Raw genomic sequence first — 20,818 nt, forward strand, 5'->3', positions numbered from 1 at the left:
TTCAATGGACTCTATGGGACTGCTGCATTTTATCCCAAGTTTCTCTACGATCTTCTGTCCACCACTCATGTCATCTCTTATGCAGGATGCCTTTTACAGGGTTTTGTATTGCACTCTTCAGTTTGTGCTGACTTCTCTCTCCTAGCTCTCATGGCCTATGACAGATACGTGGCTATATGTCGACCTCTTGTGTACCACTCTCTGATGACTAAACAAAGAGTTTGTATTTTTGTATTTTTTGCTTGGCTTATTCCCTTTTACCTTCTCTTAATGAGCACGATAACAACAGCAACATCAAGGTTATGTGGCTCACACATACAAAGGATCTACTGTATAAACTGGTTAATTTCTAATCTGGCTTGCTCTGCCTCTGTAGCTAAAGTTATTATTCCTGCTTTTAATTACACCTTTTATTTTGGTCATGCCATTTTTATCTTCTGGTCTTATGTACATCTGATCAAAACATGTCAGTCATCCAAAGAAAACTGGAACAAATTCATGCAGACATGTGTACCACATTTATTCTCTTTAACGGTTGTTGTTCTGTCTTTTCTTTTTGATATGTTATACATGCGATTTGGCTCAAAGGAAATAGCACAAAGTTTTGAGAATTTCATGGCAATGGAAATTCTCCTCATCCCACCAATTATTAATCCTCTCATGTATGGATTTAAATTAACAAAAATAAGAAAAAGAGTTTTGAATTTTATATGTGGTAAAAGTTTAGCTTTGAGATTAAAGTCATGAGTGTTTCTGCAGAGAGGGGCAAAAAATCTGTTTACATATGTACAGTATAGTGTTAATCAATATACATATTACCAGACTGTCTTCATTAATTGAAATATAAGTAGAATTTTCTTTTGGTTTGTACATGTCTAAATTAAACACACACACACACACACACACACACACACACACACACACACACACACACACACACACACACACATTGAAATTAAACACATTTCCTGTACATTATTCATTTCTGTCTTGCATTTTAAAAGGGGTTTAATTTCGTTACATCTTTTTCTGACGACTATCTTCTTTTTCTGGTTGACTAACATGTTTTTTCTCACCTAGTTTAGTTACACTTAACTATAATACCCTTGGGTCTAAAATTTTATTCTCAGGTAATTATCAAAATGCTACTAAAGCTCTGCCAGAGGTGGGAGTTGAAAAACTCTCTGACCTAGGCCTCTGCACACCTTTACTCTGAAATCAGTCTTTTGGGTTTTCTTTACATCCCAAATTAAGTGGCTGTCATCACACCAGGCTACAAACCACTGTATATCAAAAAAGCAAATGCTTATGTTCTCTTCCTTGTGAAGCAAATTGTGAAAAGGAGTAACCTGACCTGTGCCTGGGACGATCTTAAAGGAGCGCTGGTACTTAAGCAATTAAAATTAGTAATACTGTTCCAGCTGATAGCAATGAGTTCTGTTTGTACAAATGATACCATTTATTTGAAACGTCGCCACTCAATTTCATTTGCTTTTGAATAAAAATAAACAAATAAATGAAAAACAAAAGGCTGGATAGTCCCAAATGCAGAGCAAAAATCAACAAAAGCAGCCAAGCATAAGTTGTGGGTCTTCAATGCAATTTAAAAATAAAAATGTCATGCTATTTACAACAGCAGCTGTACCCTACCCCTGCAAACTGTAATAGATCTTGCCTTCTGTTTACATTTATTTTCCTTTAAGACACCCAAAACACATTTATTATTATTTATTTCTGTAAATTCAAAAGGTACTTTTACTATAGTCACTTACCAGAGTATTGCTTTGTTGATTTTCAGGGGATTTTTTTTAAATAGATCAACAGAGGTTGAATTCCCAGGTGTGTTTTGTTGTTGAACAAAAGGCAATAATTAAGAGGTGGTGTAGAGGCACAGCAGATAATGATAGAGATGTAGATGCAGTAGCTCTATTTTCTGTACACTCACATATAATCACACACACATATTTTTAAAATGATAAGGCATTTGAGTTCTCTGATCATGGATAATGTGTCTAATGTAAAAAGTTTTGTTCTATTAGGATTTAATGACACGATGAATTTCAGAGTACCCCTCTTCATAATAACTTTACTGCATTATTGTGTGATTCTGTTTTTCAATATCTCTCTTGTGCTGCTCATTGTCTTGGATGAAAGTCTCCATGAACCTATGTACATTTTTCTTAGTAGCTTTTGCATTAATGCACTTTATGGGTCCACAGGTTTCTACCCAAAATTCCTTTCAGATTTACTGTCATCTTTTCATCACATCTCATATGAAGGATGCATGCTACAAGCTTTTATCATGTACTCATTTTCCTCCTGTGATTTGTCCATTTTAGCTGTCATGGCCTTTGACAGGTATCTGGCTATATGTCGACCTCTGCACTACCACTCTTTCATGACTATGAGGAGGCTCTCTCAGCTGGTGTGTTTCTCCTGGCTGACACCTTTCTGCATTTTCTCCATCAATATCCCAATAACATCAAGAGTCAAGTTATGTGGTATAAACATTCAGAGAGTCTTATGTCCAGACTGGTTAATTGTTAAACTTGCTTGTCCTGAAGTCAAAAGCAATTTCCTAATGTTGTAAACCTGCTCAACATTTGGCAATAAAACCCTTTCTGATTCTGAAAACCTTTTTAAAAAAAAAAAAATACTGGTCCATATGCAACACTTATTGTTTATATATTTCATGGCTTTTTCATAATTTGGATTTACACGCATCTTATTAAAACATGCATGAGGTCCAGTGAAGACAGGGTAAAGTTTATGCAGACATGTGTGCCCCATCTGACCTCTTTGATCATATTTCTCTTTGTAATGGTTTTTCAGTCGATATATGGGCGATTTGACTCCACAGATTCATCTCGAATCTTCCAAAATTTGATTGCTATTGAGCTTCTCACTATTCTTCCAGTTATGAATCCTCTCATATATGGATTCAAACTCACCAAAATACGAAACAGAATCCTGACTTCAGTTTATCTTAACAGAAAATAACAACACACCCATCCAATATACATTCTGCAAAAAAGAGCAAGAAGGATAATAAATAAAGCTACTTCAAGAGAACCATTAAAATCCACTTTTTATCAAATTAAATATTCTCAAATTTAAAGATTTGGTTGACCTCAGAACTGCGCAAACAATGTACAAAGAAGCGAATAAATCTTTGCCCCACAACATTCAGAACCTGTTCCAAATAAGACCAAATACTCATGACCTGAGAGAAATCCTTATGTTCAGCAAGCCAGTAGTAAGGACAAATGTAAAATATCAGAGCATTGCAGTCAGAGTTAGTGTGTGGAACACCTGTACAGATGAAATCAAGACAAGTACATCAATACAAAAATTCACACGATTATTCAAAAATAATAAATTGCATGAATATAGGAAATCTTCCTCTCAGTGACTGAGTTGTCTAATTGTGTCCTCATTTTTTATAGATCAAGGCCTTATTACCCCAAGCTTAAGTGTTCATTAAGGTGTTTGTCAATAATAATAATAATGGATTGCATTTATATAGCGCTTTCACATAGATATAAAATAAGCTCAGAGAGTAAGCGGGTGTTAAGGACAGGGTGATTAGTTTATGTAAAAATGAAGTTTGTTGTTATTCTGGTTTACATGCTGAAAATGGTTTTATTTGTGTATGTTCAATGTGTTAGACTTGTACATAGTGTAGAATGTTTAGCTTATTTTAGAGTTTAGAAATGTGTTATCATAGAATGTAGAACTATTGTAGAGACATTGATACTGCCCTCAGCAGGTGGAGCCCAGCGGTTCCATGTCTGGTGTGCCTGCTTAGCTTTCTTCACCAGTTCTTCTAGATGGTGGAGCATAAAATCATATGCCTCCAGGGGTGTATCAGGCTGAGTGGATGTGACGTTCTCACACGCCATTTCTGCTGATTTTAGAGCAAGGGTCAGTTCTTTTTCACCATATGATGTCCACAGTGTCTCTCTGATCAGGTGCTTCACCTCCTTCAACTTCTGCTCACATTCTTTCTCCGTTTTTTCGACATCTGCTCTCTGTTGGCCCATCAGCTCCGGTGTACCCTCTGCGTGATGTAGGCGGCCTCAAGCTCCTCGTTCGCGTCAATCACTTTGGAGCCCTCTACTGTGAGTCTCTTGAAGGAATCCTGCAGCTCCTCTACAGACATATCCATGTGGGTCCTTATTATATAGTTGGTGAGTCTGGAAAACAGTCTCTTTGCAGTGGTTCGCTCTATTTTCAGCTCTTCGAGTGACTTGGACTCAGCCATTCTGTTTTCTCGGTTGTTGATTGGACAGGCAAACGGTGTGCAATTTCCTCCAGGCCCCCAGGTGGAGTCTTCTCCGTCTTTGTGGTGAGCTTTTGTGGAGTCTTCACTGGTCAAGGCCGGTTTCTCTACTGGCCAGGCCGGTTTTTTACTGTCAAGTGTTCCTCTGACTGTGAGGTGTCCACACTTGAAAAAGACCAGACTTTGAATTTCACTCAACTTTATTTAGACCAACTAGTTTGATAGCTGGTAGGTAGCAGCAGGTAAAAAACCTTTCAACACAAAAATAAAGAACATTTCATTAACCATTCAGATAAATTACACAGAAGACAGATGAAATAACAAAATACACTTCAGTAAAGCCATTTACCATGTGGTTAACTGTGTTAATTTAACTGTGGTTCTTAAATAAATATACACAATGTGTCTTCTTTGCATTTAACACTTTTTTATAAACAATTGTATTTTAAAGTATACATTTTAGAGTTCACAAACATTTTAATAGACTTTAACTAAGGATTTTCTTTACAAAGAATTATTTTCTTTAAATCAAAACCAAACATTTATTCACTAGTTTTACGATCCACCCAAGGATTTGGGGTAACTATTTTTAATATTAATTAACATAAATATGTGGGAACACTAACTGCACAAACAATTTATTCAAACTTAAACATTCATTTTTGTCAATATAATTAAACTTAAATGCAGCAACTATTTCCCTAAGCGTAAAACATTTGCACAACTGAGCTTCCATAGTCCCAGATACATCTGCAAAAGCAAAATGTGAACTCAAGAGCTTACCGATAGCCTGTCTTGTTCAAAGTCTTCCTCACAGTGGAAAAGTGCTTTGTTTGCCGTCCTCTCAGTATGTTGCACCCGGGTCAAATGACTGCTGCATGCATTTAAAGGTTTACTCGGCACGCCCACCCTTGATTGCTCTAATGTGGCTCACCTGGCAGGGCGGCGCACACCAGGCCGTGCTTAGTTGTTGATTGCACCCAAGGTCTAATCAGCGGCCATGGGTAAGCAGCAGCACTGAACAGGTAGAGGGCAGGAGGAGGAAAAGAGGAATAACAGCCACACCTACTAGGTCAGCGCGACAATTAGAGAAGGAGTGAGGAGTCCAACAGAGGGAGAAATGCAATGGAAAACTGTTGATAAGCAAAAAGAGAAATTAGGGGAAGCATTGAAGATCACCATGACTGGACATCTGACAGGTAAGAATGATAAAATACTGGAAATGGGGAAGGAAATAATGAGTGTATGTGATCAAGCTGGAATAAAAGGTGATATGCGATGTTCTCTCGCAAAGGCTTTATTGGAAGCGGCCAAGGCATCCGAGGAGAAGGAGGAGAAACTCAGGAGAGAGTTGGATGGAGCACATACTTTGGAGAAGAGGGGAGTTAAGAAACAAATAAAAGAGGAGGAGGAGAAACGAGCCAGGCTGGCTGTATGGGGAATCAGCTGCCAAGGACTGGAGCACTGGATGAGGGAACCTGTGGAAGAGGAAGGTAAGTTGAGACCTGGTGGTCTTCCACACCCTCACCCCACATCCCCTCTTTTTTCAGCACGTCCTCCACCATATTGTGGTAATTATCCAACATTGAGTATTGAGGATGGCAGGATGGAGAATGAAGAGGGAACGGTGCTGCGCCTAACTGGAGGGCAGGCGGAGTGTGATTATGAGGACCAGCACCGCCCTAAGCCGCAGCAACAAAATATAGTAATAGGACCTACAAAGACAGTGCTACCTGCTGGTCATACTCAGACCAACTTGGAACAAAAAGATGGGGAGGACGAAGAAGGAGAGGAAGAACAGCCTGGTGCAGCCGGAGCAACAGCTAGGACTCCTCTGGAATTATTACCTGAAGAGGTAGAGAAACTGGTGGACATGGTGAGTACACGGTTCGATGAAGAACAATTTTGGGAAAAATTTAAGAAGCAAAAGGTAAAAGCTAAAGGGAGTGGTGTTTTAGGTCCAGATGTGAGGAAGAAGGTGTATTTTAAGGCGCAAACACCTAAGGTAAGAGCTGTTGACACCTGGGATGGATGGATACAGGGCACTCTGGAAGAGGATATAGATGAGTGTAGTGTGATTCAGAGTGCAGGAGGGGATGAAGATGACTCAAGAGGATGGCCCGCGTTTGGATCTCGAAGAGAACGAGAGGAGATGGAGGACCAATGGCTTCGCAGTGGAGGAGAGCTTGGAGGTCATCCGATGTGGAGAAGAAGTCAAATGAAAGCGGCAGAAAATCCCCAGGGGGAAGTCCTGCGACACCCCAGTTCTGCATTAGGAATGCCCCTAGTGGTTGCAACAGGAGGTGAAAGACGATATAAACCATACGGGGTAGGGGATGTTACATCCCTGGGGCAGATGCTCCCACCCATCATTGATGGAGGCGCGGGTTGGCTGAGATAACTTGATAGAGTGACATCAGGCACACAGCTCGCCCTGGGGGATTTTTAACCCAAATATTTATCCAATGAATCCCTGGACATATTATGATGGTTTGCAGAGTGCACCCATGGCCAGCTGGGGAGGTAATGTGTGGGCCGGTAGAGGAAGGGCAAGAGGTCGTGGTGGCTCGGTGGGTGTGAGAGGCACCCTGGGGTATGGAAGGGGAGCACCTGGAGCGGGTCGTGGGCCTAGAGGTGTCTATTGGGTGTGTTGTCAGCCTGGGCACTGGGCCAGAGACTGTCCACAGCAGCCACAAATACAGCAGCAAATGGGCCCGCCTCAAGCAGGAAGGGGTGGTCCATACTATCAGGCTCCAAACCCACACATGGTCCCCGGACCAAGACCTCAAATGCCGACCTGGGGGGCCGGCTGGGGCAGCCAGGACTGGCAGCAGTGACACACCCCACAGGGATGCCGAGGAGAGGGGGGAAAGGCAGACCCCTTACTCTCACTGACGGTGAATGGACTGACTCTGCCATTCCTTGTTGATACAGGAGCTACTTATTCAACCATCCAAGAAGTTCCTGAGAACATTAAACTATCTGGGGACGAGGTCAGCGTGGTTGGCTTCTCTGGGGTTCCAATGACATTGCCAGTGACTGTTCCGTTAAAGACTGAAATTGGAAAGCAAGCAGTGGCTCATCCATATGTTATTTCAGCGCAGGTGCCTGTGAACTTGATGGGGCGAGACCTGCTCATCAAACTGGGAGCTGTGATCATTTGTGGGCCCGATGGTTTAACAATGACTTTGAAGGATGGCACACAGCTTCCTTGTGTGGCCACAAGTATGAGAGGACAGTGGCTGCTGTCTGAGGACATTGATCGTACAGCAGAAATTTACTGGGGCCGGCTGACGACCTCTGACGGCATCCTGGCACACTTCCAGCTCTGGCGGCCCTGGATCATGGCCCTGGACGTGTATGCTCCACCTATTGACCCATACCACGTGACACTTTTTTACGATCGCGAAAATACTGAGTGGTACGAAGACCTGTTCCATGAATTCCTGGAAGGGAAACAATGGCAGGTCTCTACCAGGGGTATTTATGTTGGACCGCAGGGGGTAGCAGCCCTGGTCCACTTGGCGGAGGAACAAAAGAGCTGGTTCCGAATGGGTGATGAATCTGTGCCTCATGTGTCTCTAGCGGTTCATTCTGGACATCAAGCAAAGGACTTGGGTCCCATGATACGTGTAGCTTCACGAGCAATTGATTGGCAACTCACACAGATTCCTGATGTTTCCTTCTCCCCAAGTACTAAAACTTACAGAATTTCAACATCCCACACAGATGACACTATATTGGAACATCGTCACATACGTAGGACACATGGCAGGGAACTGACAGATCATCCAGAGGCGGTTAAAGGCCTCTCACAGTTGCCTCACACACTGTGGTCACAGGGGCCTACGGATGTTGGCTTAACCACCTGTTCGCCTGTGACCTTTGAACTTAAATCTGACATTCCAATATGGCGTCCGCAGTACCGACATTCACCACAGGCAGAGGAAGGCATTGCAGAGACTATTGAAGGGCTGTTAAAGGTGGGGGTGTTGGAGCCTTCCACGTCTCAATGGAACACGCCCATTTTGCCAGTGGAAAAGCATGGCACAGGTAAATACCGTATGGCTCATGATTTGTGGGCTATTAATGCAATTTTGAAAACTAAAACTGTGGCAGTTCCTAATCCATTTACTGCATTGACTAATCTCTCCCCATAGCAGCGTTGGTTTACATGCATTGACCTGGCAAATGCCTTTTTTTGTTTACCTTTGCACCACTCTCTGCGTGATGTGTTTTCTTTTTCTTACAGGGGTCAACAGTTAAGGTATACTCGGTTGCCACAGGGATTTGCTCTGTCACCGGGGATTTTTAACCAAGTGTTGAAGTAGATGTTGGAACCGTGTGTGATGCCGGCTGGCTGCACTCTGGTTCAATATGTGGACGACCTCCTGATTGCCGCTCCCACGGCAGATGCTTGCTTTCAGGCCACCATGACCGTGCTCAGGAGACTGGCGGAGGCGGGTTTTAAAGTGAGTAAAGACAAATTACAGTTGGTGAGACCACAGGTGACTTTTTTAGGGAGAGAGGTGAAACAGCATATGGTGGGGTTGATGGCTGCTCATAGAAGTGCCATTCTCTCCCTCTCGCGACCGGAGACTGTGAAAGAGATGCTTTCTTTTTTAGGTCTCACAGGCTACAGCCGGCAGTACATTCCAGACTATGTGGGCCGTACTAAGCCTTTGCGTGATTTGGTGAAGCAGCATGGCATGAGGGACCTGACTGCTAAGTTGAACTGGACTACTGAAGCTGAACAATGCTTCATTTCTTTGAAACAGGACCTTTCTCGTGCAGTAGATTTAGCTGTGCCAGATTACAACAGGGACTTCTTCTTAGATGTTTCTGAAACAAAAGGGGTGGTGAATGGCGTTTTGTTTCAGAAAAAAGGGGGAGGCAGACAGGTTTTAATGTACATTAGTGTATGTTTAGACAACATGGAGAAAAGGCACCCTACATGCACTCAGCATGTAGCTGGAGTGGCAAAGGCCATCCAGAAAGTAGCACATATAGTCAGAGGACACCCACTGAGAGTTTTAACAACACACAGTTGTTAAAACTGTGTTGTTAACATAAGCCACCACGGCTTATGTTAACTCACAGGCCTTCACCATGACCCCACTTAGACAACAGAGGCTCAGCAAAGTGCTGGAGGCTCCAAAATTGACTTTCATACATGAAGGGATAAACATGGCAGACCAAATGGGGTCAGGGGAACCGCATGATTGCGCCCAGGCGGTCTGGAGAGAAGAGAAAACGAGACCAGATCTCAAAGCGGAAGCCATGGAAGGAGCAGAGGATCTCTTCACAGATGGCTGCTGCTTTAGGGATGAGAAGGAGGGGCTCAAGGCAGGCTATGCAGTGGTAAGTAAGAGAGGGGAGCAGCTGGAGGTGATCAAAGCAGCAAAGCTGGAAGGGCAGCAGTCAGCGCAGAGAGCAGAGGTGGTTGCACTGATTGAAGCTCTGAAATATGCTCAAGGAAAAAGGATAAACATTTACACTGATTCAGCCTATGCCTTTGGAGCTGCACATGTGGAGCTGAGTCAGTGGAAGAGAGCGGGATTCCTCACTACCAATCAACAACCAATCAAACATGAGAAGGAGATGAAGGCCCTGGAAGAAGCCCTGGAAGGACCCCTGGAGGTAGCAATCATAAAGTGCAAGGGACACGATGATTCAGCCACTTGGGTTGCTCGGGGTAATCGAGCAGCGGATGAAGCAGCCAAAAAGGTGGTTGGCTACACGGGGATCAGACAAATGGTAAGTGTGGGAATGGATTGGGAAGAAAATCCAGGGCTGGAACGCGAAGAGATCATAAAAGAACAAGAGAAGGCCTCTCCAGAAGAAAAGTCACTCTGGAAGGAGAGAGGAGCCATAAAGGTAAGCAACATTTGGAGGGGGCCAGATGGAAGACCAGTGCTGACTGCAGATTTGGCAGAGAAAAAGATCAGAGAGGCTCATGGCCTTGGGCATGTGGGTGTCGCCCAGATGGAGAGGAATCTCTTTCATTGGTGGCACCCATTCCTGAAGGACATGTTGAGGGAACATGTGCGAACCTGCCTTATCTGTGGCCAACACAATCCTAAACCTACAGTGAAACCAGAGATGGGTAAGTTTCCCCTGACACAGAGGCCGGGTCAGGAAATAGTGATTGTCTACACAGACATGGTGACACCAGTGAGGGGTTTTAGATACCTGCTGGTATGTGTGGATAGTTTGACAGGGTGGCCAGAGGCGTGGCCAGCCCGGAGAGAAGACAGCACAACAGTCATTAAGTGTTTGGTAAATAATTATGTTCCCTGGCATGGATTCCCAGAGAGAATTAGATCAGATAATGGGACACATTTTAAGAATAAACATTTGCAGGAAGTGGAATCCATGTTAGGGTTGCAACACAGGTTTGGGACAGTTTATCATCCACAGTCTCAAGGTAAGGTTGAGCGAATGAATCAAAATGTAAAAAATAAATTGGCTAAGATCTGTGCACAGACTAAAATGGATTGGGTTGATGCATTACCAATAGCGCTCATGAGCATTAGATGCTCAGTAAATCAGTCCACCAGGTTTACTCCTTATGAGTTGTTCACTGGGAGACAATTTCCTGGCCCCACTGCAGGGGTGCCAGCTTTAAGACAAGAAATGCCTACATTTGAACATTTAAAGCAATTTAAAACACTGAAAGCTCTTGTCTTAAGTTTTACATCACCGGTGACTGCAGGCCAAGGACAGGAGCAGACGGTGCCAGAGGCAAAGTGAGTGTGATTGAAGGTCTACAAACGAAAGTGGAACGAGCCCAGGTGGACAGGTCCATTCGAGGTGGAAACCAGGACCTCACACGCGGTCCGACTGAAAGGGAAAGGCGAAACCTGGTACCACTGGAGCCAGTGTGCTGTAGCGGAAGAGCCTAAGAGGTCGGAAAGGCTCTCTGCAAAGGAAAAGAGGGGGAACTCGGCTGAGACCCCCCACATGGATCCCAGCCCAGGGACAGAATAAATCCCTGATCCATGCAACGACTGAAGACCCCGGAAGTTGAAGAAAGAAGAGTAAGAGAGAATCACCCGACTCAGAAGATAAAGGGTTAAAATAATAACAACAATAACAACAAAAAACAAAAGTAAATAAAAAAGCAAAAAAACGTAAGTAAATAAAAAAGCAAAAAAACAAAAGCAAAAAAACAAAAAAACCCCAAAAAAACCCCATAAAGAACAAGTGAAATTAAATTGGATAAAAAGCGATGACAGAAATAACCAAAATGGGGTTATGGGGAAAGTGGAGAGCAATGGTAGTGTTAGGAGTGATAACTGTTGTAATTGTAATTGTGATTTTTCTTGAAAGTGAATTGCCCAGAGACAGATCTGAGTCCACTCCAGGGATACCCCCTTCACAGGCCACGGCGGAGCGAACCAAACGCAGCGAAACAGGTAAATCTGATGAGTGTTTGGATTATTATGGCGGTATAGAGCTGGACTACGTTAAAGGGTCCGCTACTTCACAACACAAAAATGTACATTATTCTCTTGTACATGACAGCAAATGAAGGCCTCATAACATTAACTATAAATGCACCAAGACAACCAAGTCTCAGTAAAAAGCATTATTGTTTACTTAAATTTGACCTTTAGACTATCAAAGATCTAAAGACAACTAACACATATTTTACCTTTTTAAAAATTTATTAATATTGTTTTTTGTTTTTTACATTTTTTCAGATGTAAACTAAAATGCATTTCCACTTCTGGTTTTAGCTTTAATCCAGGTCATCTTATCGTTTGAACTTGAGGTGTCATAATGCCATATCTCTAACACGTTCCATTAAGATGTAAATTGGTCAATTTATTGTCATTTACAGTAAATAGGTTTATGTTTCTCAAATAACAGACTCATATTTATATCCTTTTTTCAAGCATAAAATGTTTGAGTCTCAAGAGTGACGTGTTTACTGTGGCTCAAAGTTTAGCCAGTTTTTCGGGTGCCTCTGTAGTCTTGCTCATTGTACACTTATATCACAAGGCTAATTCAGAAAATATAACTGACATGATGTCTATATTTAAGAGAATATCAGTTTCACAGTTTGCAAATTAATTCAAAGACAGGGGAAGAAAGAAGTGATTGCTTAGTAGGTTATAGATTCATGCTGCTTTAAAACTACCTTCTTTCCACAGAGCTGCTGTTAAAAAATAAAGGCCTGACAGTACTATATACACAGCAAGTGTGTTTTTGTTTATGAGTTGGCACCACACATTGTACAAGGTTCATGTTAGCACAGAATTCTGGGCCCTATGTATAAACAGTCTCTATATATGTGACACAATGTGATGTGTGGAAGGAAGAGAGGACTCAAACTCAGGACTCGCAGGCTGGTGAAGGATGTGGATGATGTTTGTTGTGAAGCCAGGATGAACAGAACATGAGAAGACGGACTGACTATACCAATTGAATAAATGAATGAATGAGTGAGGGAGTGAGTGAGTGAATTAATAAATTAATGGTTGGCTGGCTGACTGGATGGACTGAACTGAAAACACACATGAGGAATGGACGGAATGACAAGACTGGGAACTGAGGGCTTCGATACACAGTGTGGAGTTCAAGGTTCAAGGTTCAAGGTTCTTTATTTGTCACATGCATAGTTATACAAGTATAACACACAGTGAAATGTAGCCTGACACGCTCCTCGACATGTGCAAAAATTGGGGGGGGGGTGTAGAGGAAGAACATTATATATATATATATATATATATATATATATATATACATATAGTATATACACTGGGTGAATGTGCAGTAGTAGCAGCAAGCAGGTGAATTCTGTACATTAATATGAATAGACATCTGACTATTTTACAGGAGACAATATAAACTAGAGATGGACCGATCCGATATTACGTATCGGTATCGGTCCGATACTGACCTAAATTACTGGATCGGATATCGGAGAAAAATAAAAAATGTAATCCGATCCATTAAATATCACGAAAGCACCTCACAAAACTTGCAACACGCCGTAACTCACCTCAGAACGTTAGCACGTCGGAGCAGTATGCATCACGTGATAGAGCGGCTGTGGCATGTGGGACCTGTCGGTGGTCTGGATAGCATGTGGAGCTTCGCTAGCAACCCGGCATTTCATCTCCGACAAACTTATCCCCGAGAGAAGTAAAGCAAGTGTGTAAGTCCATCTCTGAATGTTTGTAAAGCATTCCTGCGTTAAGCTTACCAAACGATATATGGAGCGACTGCCTCTTCTGGCTGCTACTTCAATCATGAAACTGCTTAATGATCAGCTGATCGGCTTTTCTGTCGCGAGTTCGTCTCTCTGGTTTGTTTTTGGCCCACTTTGCACCAGAAAGAGGAAACCAGCGGCTGAACAACAGCAGCACGTTTAAGCTTGATCAGCTGTTGTTAGAATTTATTTATTATTACTTTCTACTCGAGGATCTTTTTCTACGTAGCTGACGGCTGGTAACTGTGCAGGGGTGGATCTAGCAAAGTTTAGCCAGGGGGGCCGATAGGTCATGAACAGGGAAAAGGGGGCACAAAGACATACTTTTCTTTCTTATTCTCATTTAAAATGTCTAGCTTTTAATAAATAATTATCCGAATCTTACACCCAAAGTTTTAATTTGATGTAAAATGAATAGAAGTCAATTACTGTATATAGTGACTATTAAGTCTAATATATATACCCTAGTAAGCTATAGTACTTTTTCCTTTGGGAAGGTACCATCTGTGCAGTCTGCAATTTTGTTGAAGAAAGATGTTGAATCTATTTAATATTTCTTGAAAAATAATTGATTTCTGTGCTTTTTTTTTCACACTGCATCAAATTAAGGTTGATTACGTTGATTAAGCATCATGAGGTGGAGCGTGAGGGGTGGTTCCCTATTTTTTATTTATTTATTTTTGTTGTTGCTGGGAGTTGGAACCCTATTAGTTAGGTTGCTTAATATTTACGCTAAGTACTCTTTAAAATACCAGAATAGGGAGGATGGTGTAGGTTTAAGTTTATTAGATTGATCAGTATTGCTGAACTATGAAATTTTTTTTTTTTGCATACAGGTATAACAGAATAGCTTTAGTGTAGTTGTTGTTTTAAACTTGAGTATGAACTTATACAAAATGCAGCAAGATATTAAAAAAAACAGTTTTGTTGATTAAAAAACACTATATCGGATTCATATCGGTATCGGCAGATATCCAAATTCATGATATCGGTATCGGTATCGGACATAAAAAAGTGGTATCGTGCCATCTCTAATATAAACATATTTAAATTTAAAGGAATTTGAAATGTGCATTGTGCCTTGGTTTAGAGTGTCTGGAAGTTGTGATATGATGTGATAACATTAGGTGGCTGCATTATAATGTGAATGTATAATATTGTTGTCAGGCCTCTGTGTAACTGTAGGAGAAAAATAGTTTGATAGAAACAGCATTAGAATAGAATAGAATAGAATAATCCTTTAATTGTCCCACAAGGGGAAATTTGCTTGTAACAGCAGCCAGAAAGACACATATAGAAACAAACAGGACACAGAACAGAAACATACACTCATCCCTGCTGGACAACATCTCCCACCCCATGCAGGAGACTGTGACAGCACTGAGCAGCTCCTTCAGTGGCAGGCTGCGGCACACACGGTGTGGGACGGAGAGATTTCGCAGGTCTTTCCTCCTCACTGCTGTCAGACTCCACAACAAAGACTTTAACTGATCAAACACACACATTCACACACTCTGAGTGCAATACTCTTTTTCTGACAAAGTTGTATTTTTACTCAGTTGTATAAAGCATTTGCATTCTATTTCTATCCTATTGTATATTTTATTCTATTCATTGTACTGTATATAGTATTTTATTTTATTCTATAATTAATGGGAGGTGAAGAGGGACAGCAGACATTAGTCAGGTACAGACGCAGCAGCTCAGTGCTCTGTTATGTTGTTATTTTAAAAAGGTAGATGTGCCCTCTGATCATGGTTAATCAGTCTAATGAAAGAAGTTTCATTCTGTCAGGATTTAATGAGACGATGAATTTCACAGTACCCCTCTTCTCAGTTACTTTACTGTATTACTGTGTGATTTTGTTCTTCAATATTTCTCTTGTGCTGCTCATTGTCTTGGATGAAAGCCTCCATGAACCTATGTACATTTTACTGAGCAGCTTCTGCATTAATGCACTTTATGGAACCACAGGTTTCTACCCCAAATTCCTTTCAGATTTACTGTCATCTTCTCACAGAATCTCCTATGAAGGGTGCCTTTTACAAGGTTTTGTCATGTATTCATTTGCTTGTTGTGATTTGTCTATTTTAACTGTCATGGCCTTTGACAGGTATATGGCTATATGTCGACCTCTGCACTACTACTCTTTCATGACTAAGAGGAGGCTTTCACAGCTGGTGTGTTTCTCCTGGCTGACACCTTTCTGTGTTTTTGCCATTAATGTCCTGCTTACAGCAAGACTCAAGTTATGTGGTATAAAGATTCAGAGAGTCTTATGTCTAAACTGGTTAATTGTTAAACTTGCTTGTCCTGAAGCTGACACTTTTCCAAATAACATCAGTGCATATGTGATACTTGTCATTTGTTATTTTCATTATGTTTTCATAATTTGGACTTACATATATATTATTAAAACATGTGTGAGGTCCAGAGAGGACAGAGTAATGTTTATGCAGACCTGTGTGGCCCATCTGACTTCTGTGATCATAAATGTCACTGTAATGGTTTTTGATGTGATGTACTTGCGCTTTGGCTCCAGAGATTTATCCCAAAGCCTCCAAAACTTCATCGCTCTTGAATTTCTCATCATCCCTCCAGTTATGAATCCTCTCATGTATGGATTTAAACTCACCAAAATACGAAACAGAATCTTGAGTTTAATTTATTTGAAAGGGAAATGATTTCCATTAAGGTTAGATTTCCTTTTTTAAAATAATTCAAAAATATTCAAAACAGATGCAGCAATATAAATACAAGTCTTTCTGAAGGCACTTGATTCAGAAACATTTAGTCATGTTTGCCTTGTCTAAGGCAAACATATATTTGGACTAGACTAATTTTACTAATATTCTTTGTTATATTTGTCATAATATGACACATATTTGTCATATATGACATATTTGCTCAATCCAGCACGAATGTTAAATGAAAACAAAATTTTTTTCATGTTTTTGACTAAGAATTTCATTTTAAAAAGGATTCTGCATGAGTTTTTAAGTACTGTTGTAAAATTCATCTATATACCATTCAGAAATCATCACAAATTGATATTTCATTTCTTTGCCTTGCTGTGTCTTGATGTTCAAGGTATATTAGCTGATATATGTGCAAGTTGATTAAACAGGTTTATTTCAAAGTGTTTTAGGTTTAAAGTAAACAAAATATTGTATGAAATATTCTGTTGTAAAGGGCTGGTTAGTGCAGGCATCCCTGTGTGTTACATCTCAGTTTATCACAAAGGTCAGTTAACAACGCTTAATCTTTCTTTTTTTCAATAAACACGTTACATGTATAAATATAAGGATCAGTGTTATTAGGTTGTATTTTTTCAGTAGTATTTATGTATTTATATAGGGTTTTTATTATTATTATTTTGGAAAAATAGTAATAGTAATTGAACTGTTACCTACTTTTATTTGGCATTTTTTTTGTTTTTAAATTTATATGTAAATTTCTCTCTGTACATTAATGACACCATAATTCTGAATTTTTTAAATCTGATCAAATATCCCCATTGCTTGACATACTGTAGTATTTACTACTTTAAAAATTAAAGTTTTGTTTAGCATATCAAACATAAAATTGTGCTGTTGTTTTTTGAAGTTTTTCAATCCCATAGCATAAAAAAAACAAAAACAAAAACCAATGCAATAATAGTATTTCAACAGTAACTCCCTTCTCTTCTACTCCTTCCTCGCCTTAACTAGGAAGGAGGCTCTCTCAGCTGGTGTGTTTCTCCTGGCTAACACCTTTCTGCCTTTTCTCCATCAATGTCCTGCTAACATCAAGACTCAAGTTGTGTGATATAAACATTCAGAGAGTCTTGTATCTAAACTGGTTAATAATTAAACTTGCTTGTCCTGATGTTGACACCTTTAGAAAAAACATCAGTGCAAATGTAACACTTATTGTTTATCTGTGTCATTGGCTTTTTATAATTTGGATTTGGATAAAATAACTTCAAAATTAAGAGTTTCTTGTTCACCAAATAAAAAAAGAGCAAAATAAAATTTCAAAAATGTACATTATTCTCTTGTACATGACAGCAAATGAAGGCCTCATAACATTAACTATAAATGCACCAAGACAACCAAGTCTCAGTAAAAAGCATTATTGTTTACTTAAATTTGACCTTTAGACTATCAAAGATCTAAAGACAACTAACACATATTTTACCTTTTAAAAATTTATTATTATTGTTTTTTGTTTTTTACATTTTTTCAGATGTAAACTAAAATGCATTTCCACTTCTGGTTTTAGCTTTAATCCAGGTCATCTTATCGTTTGAACTTAAGGTGTCATAATGCCATATCTCTAACACGTTCCATTGAGATGTAAATTGTTCAATTTATTGTCATTTACAGTAAATAGGTTTTTGTTTCTCAAATAACAGACTCATATTTATATCCTTTTTTCAAGCATAAAATGTTTGAGTCTCATGAGTGACGTGTTTACTGTGGCTCAAAGTTTAGCCAGTTTTTCGGGTGCCTCTGTAGTCTCGCTCATTGTACACTTATATCACAAGGCTAATTCAGAAAATATAACTGACATGATGTCTATATTTAAGAGAATATCAGTTTCACAGTTTGCAAATTAATTCAAAGACAGGGGAAGAAAGAAGTGATTGCTTAGTAGGTTATAGATTCATGCTGCTTTAAAACTACCTTCTTTCCACAGAGCTGCTGTTAAAAAATAAAGGCCTGACAGTACTATATACACAGCAAGTGTGTTTTTGTTTATGAGTTGGCACCACACATTGTACAAGGTTCATGTTAGCACAGAATTCTGGGCCCTATGTATAAACAGTCTCTATATATGTGACACAATGTAATGTGTGGAAGGAAGAGAGGACTCAAACACAGGACTCGCAGGCTGGTGAAGGATGTGGATGATGTTTGTTGTGAAGCCAGGATGAACAGAACATGAGAAGACGGACTGACTATACCAATTGAATAAATGAATGAATGAGTGAGGGAGTGAGTGAGTGAATTAATAAATTAATGGTTGGCTGGCTGACTGGATGGACTGAACTGAAAACACACATGAGGAATGGACGGAATGACAAGACTGGGAACTGAGGGCTTAAATACACAGTGTGGAGTTGTGATATGATGTGATAACATTAGGTTGCTGCATTATAATGTGAATGTATAATATTGTTGTCAGGCCTCTGTGTAACTGTAGGAGAAAAATAGTTTGATAGAAACAGCATTAGAATAGAATAGAATAATCCTTTAATTGTCCCACAAGGGGAAATTTGCTTGTAACAGCAGCCAGAAAGACACATATAGAAACAAACAGGACACAGAACAGAAACATACACTCATCCCTGCTGGACAACATCTCCCACCCCATGCAGGAGACTGTGACAGCACTGAGCAGCTCCTTCAGTGGCAGGCTGCGGCACACACGGTGTGGGACGGAGAGCTTTCGCAGGTCTTTCCTCCTCACTGCTGTCAGACTCCACAACAAAGACTTTAACTGATCAAACACACACATCCACACACACTGAGTGCAATACTCTTTTTCTGACAAAGTTGTATTTTTACTCAGTTGTATATAGCATTTGCATTCTATTTCTATCCTAATGTATATTTTATTCTATTTATTGTACTGTATATAGTATTTTATTTTATTCTATAATTAATGGGAGGTGAAGAGGGACAGCAGACATTAGTCAGGTACAGACGCAGCAGCTCAGTGCTCTGTTATGTTGTTATTTTAAAAAGGTAGATGTGCCCTCTGATCATGGTTAATCAGTCTAATGAAAGAAGTTTCATTCTGTCAGGATTTAATGAGACGATGAATTTCACAGTACCCCTCTTCTCAGTTACTTTACTGTATTACTGTGGGATTTTGTTCTTCAATATTTCTCTTGTGCTGCTCATTGTCTTCGATGAAAGCCTCCATGAACCTATGTACATTTTCGTGAGTAGCCTTTGCATTAATGCCCTTTATGGAACCACAGGTTTCTACCCAAAATTCCTTTCAGATTTACTGTCGTCTTCTCACAGAATCTCCTATGAAGGGTGCCTTTTACAAGGTTTTGTCATGTATTCATTTGCTTGTTGTGATTTGTCTATTTTAACTGTCATGGCCTTTGACAGGTATATGGCTATATGTCGACCTCTGCACTACCACTCTTTCATGACTAAGAGGAGGCTTTCACAGCTGGTGTGTTTCTCCTGGCTGACACCTTTCTGTGTTTTTGCCATTAATGTCCTGCTTACAGCAAGACTCAAGTTATGTGGTATAAAGATTCAGAGAGCCTTGTGTCTAAACTGGTTAATTGTTCAACTTGCTTGTCCTGAAGCTGACACTTTTTCAAATAACATCAGTGCATATGTGATAATTGTCATTTATCTGTCTCATTGGCTTTTCATAATTTGGACTTACATATATATTATTAAAACATGTGTGAGGTCCAGAGAGGACAGAGTAAAGTTTACGCAGACCTGTGTGCCCCATCTGACTTCTGTGATCATAAATGCCACTGTACTGGCTTTTGATGCGATGTACTTGCGCTTTGGCTCCAGAGATTTATCCCAAAGCCTCAAAAACTTCATCGCTCTTGAATTTCTCATCATCCCTCCAGTTATGAATCCTCTCATGTATGGATTTAAACTCACCAAAATACGAAACAGAATCTTGAGTTTAATTTATTTGAAAGGGAAATGATTTCCATTAAGGTTAGATTTCCTTATTTAAAATAATTCAAAAATATTCAAAACAGATGCAGCAATATAAATACAAGTCTTTCTGAAGGCACTTGATTCAGAAACATTTAGTCATGTTTGCCTTGTCTAAGGAAAAAGGATTCTGCATGAGTTTTTAAGTACTGTTGTAAAATTCATCTATATACCATTCAGAAATCATCACAAATTGACATTTCATTTCTTTGCCTTGCTGTGTCTTAATGTTCAAGGTATATTAGCTGATATATGTGCAAGTTGATTAAACAGGTTTATTTCAAAGTGTTTTAGGTTTAAAGTAAACAAAATATTGTATGAAATATTCTGTTGTAAAGGGCTGGTTAGTGCAGGCATCCCTGTGTGTTACATCTCAGTTTATCACAAAGGTCAGTTAACAATGCTTAATGTTTCTTTTTTTCAATAAACACGTTACATGTATAAATATAAGGATCAGTGTTATTAGGTTGTATTTTTTCAGTAGTATTTATGTATTTATATAGGGTTTTTTATTATTATTATTTTGGAAAAATAGTAATAGTAATTGAACTGTTACCTACTTTTATTTGGCTTTTTTTTTTGTTTTTAAATTTATATGTAAATTTCTCTCTGTACATTAATGAC

The 20,818-nt window shown here is 39.8% G+C and overlaps 2 protein-coding genes across 2 annotated transcripts; both read left to right on the forward strand.

Moving 5' to 3' along the window:
* Positions 1–15,256: 15,256 nt before the first annotated feature.
* On the forward strand, positions 15,257–16,186 carry LOC112436125 (olfactory receptor 10Z1-like). The gene has a single exon (XM_076874703.1). It carries the CDS (start codon positions 15,257–15,259, stop codon positions 16,184–16,186), a length of 930 nt encoding a protein of 309 aa, XP_076730818.1.
* A 3,067-nt stretch (positions 16,187–19,253) lies between these two features.
* On the forward strand, positions 19,254–20,183 carry LOC112436126 (olfactory receptor 6F1-like). The gene has a single exon (XM_024805371.2). It carries the CDS (start codon positions 19,254–19,256, stop codon positions 20,181–20,183), a length of 930 nt encoding a protein of 309 aa, XP_024661139.2.
* Positions 20,184–20,818: the final 635 nt, after the last annotated feature.

Source organism: Maylandia zebra, linkage group LG16 (genome assembly GCF_041146795.1).
Source record: "Maylandia zebra isolate NMK-2024a linkage group LG16, Mzebra_GT3a, whole genome shotgun sequence".
In the NCBI taxonomy this organism is placed as follows: domain Eukaryota; kingdom Metazoa; phylum Chordata; class Actinopteri; order Cichliformes; family Cichlidae; genus Maylandia; species Maylandia zebra.

Bases quoted from the DNA above. Each gene is read 5' to 3' on its own strand.
- LOC112436126 (XM_024805371.2), top strand. From the start codon at position 19,254: ATGGTTAATCAGTCTAATGAAAGAAGTTTCATTCTGTCAGGATTTAAT.
- LOC112436125 (XM_076874703.1), top strand. From the start codon at position 15,257: ATGGTTAATCAGTCTAATGAAAGAAGTTTCATTCTGTCAGGATTTAAT.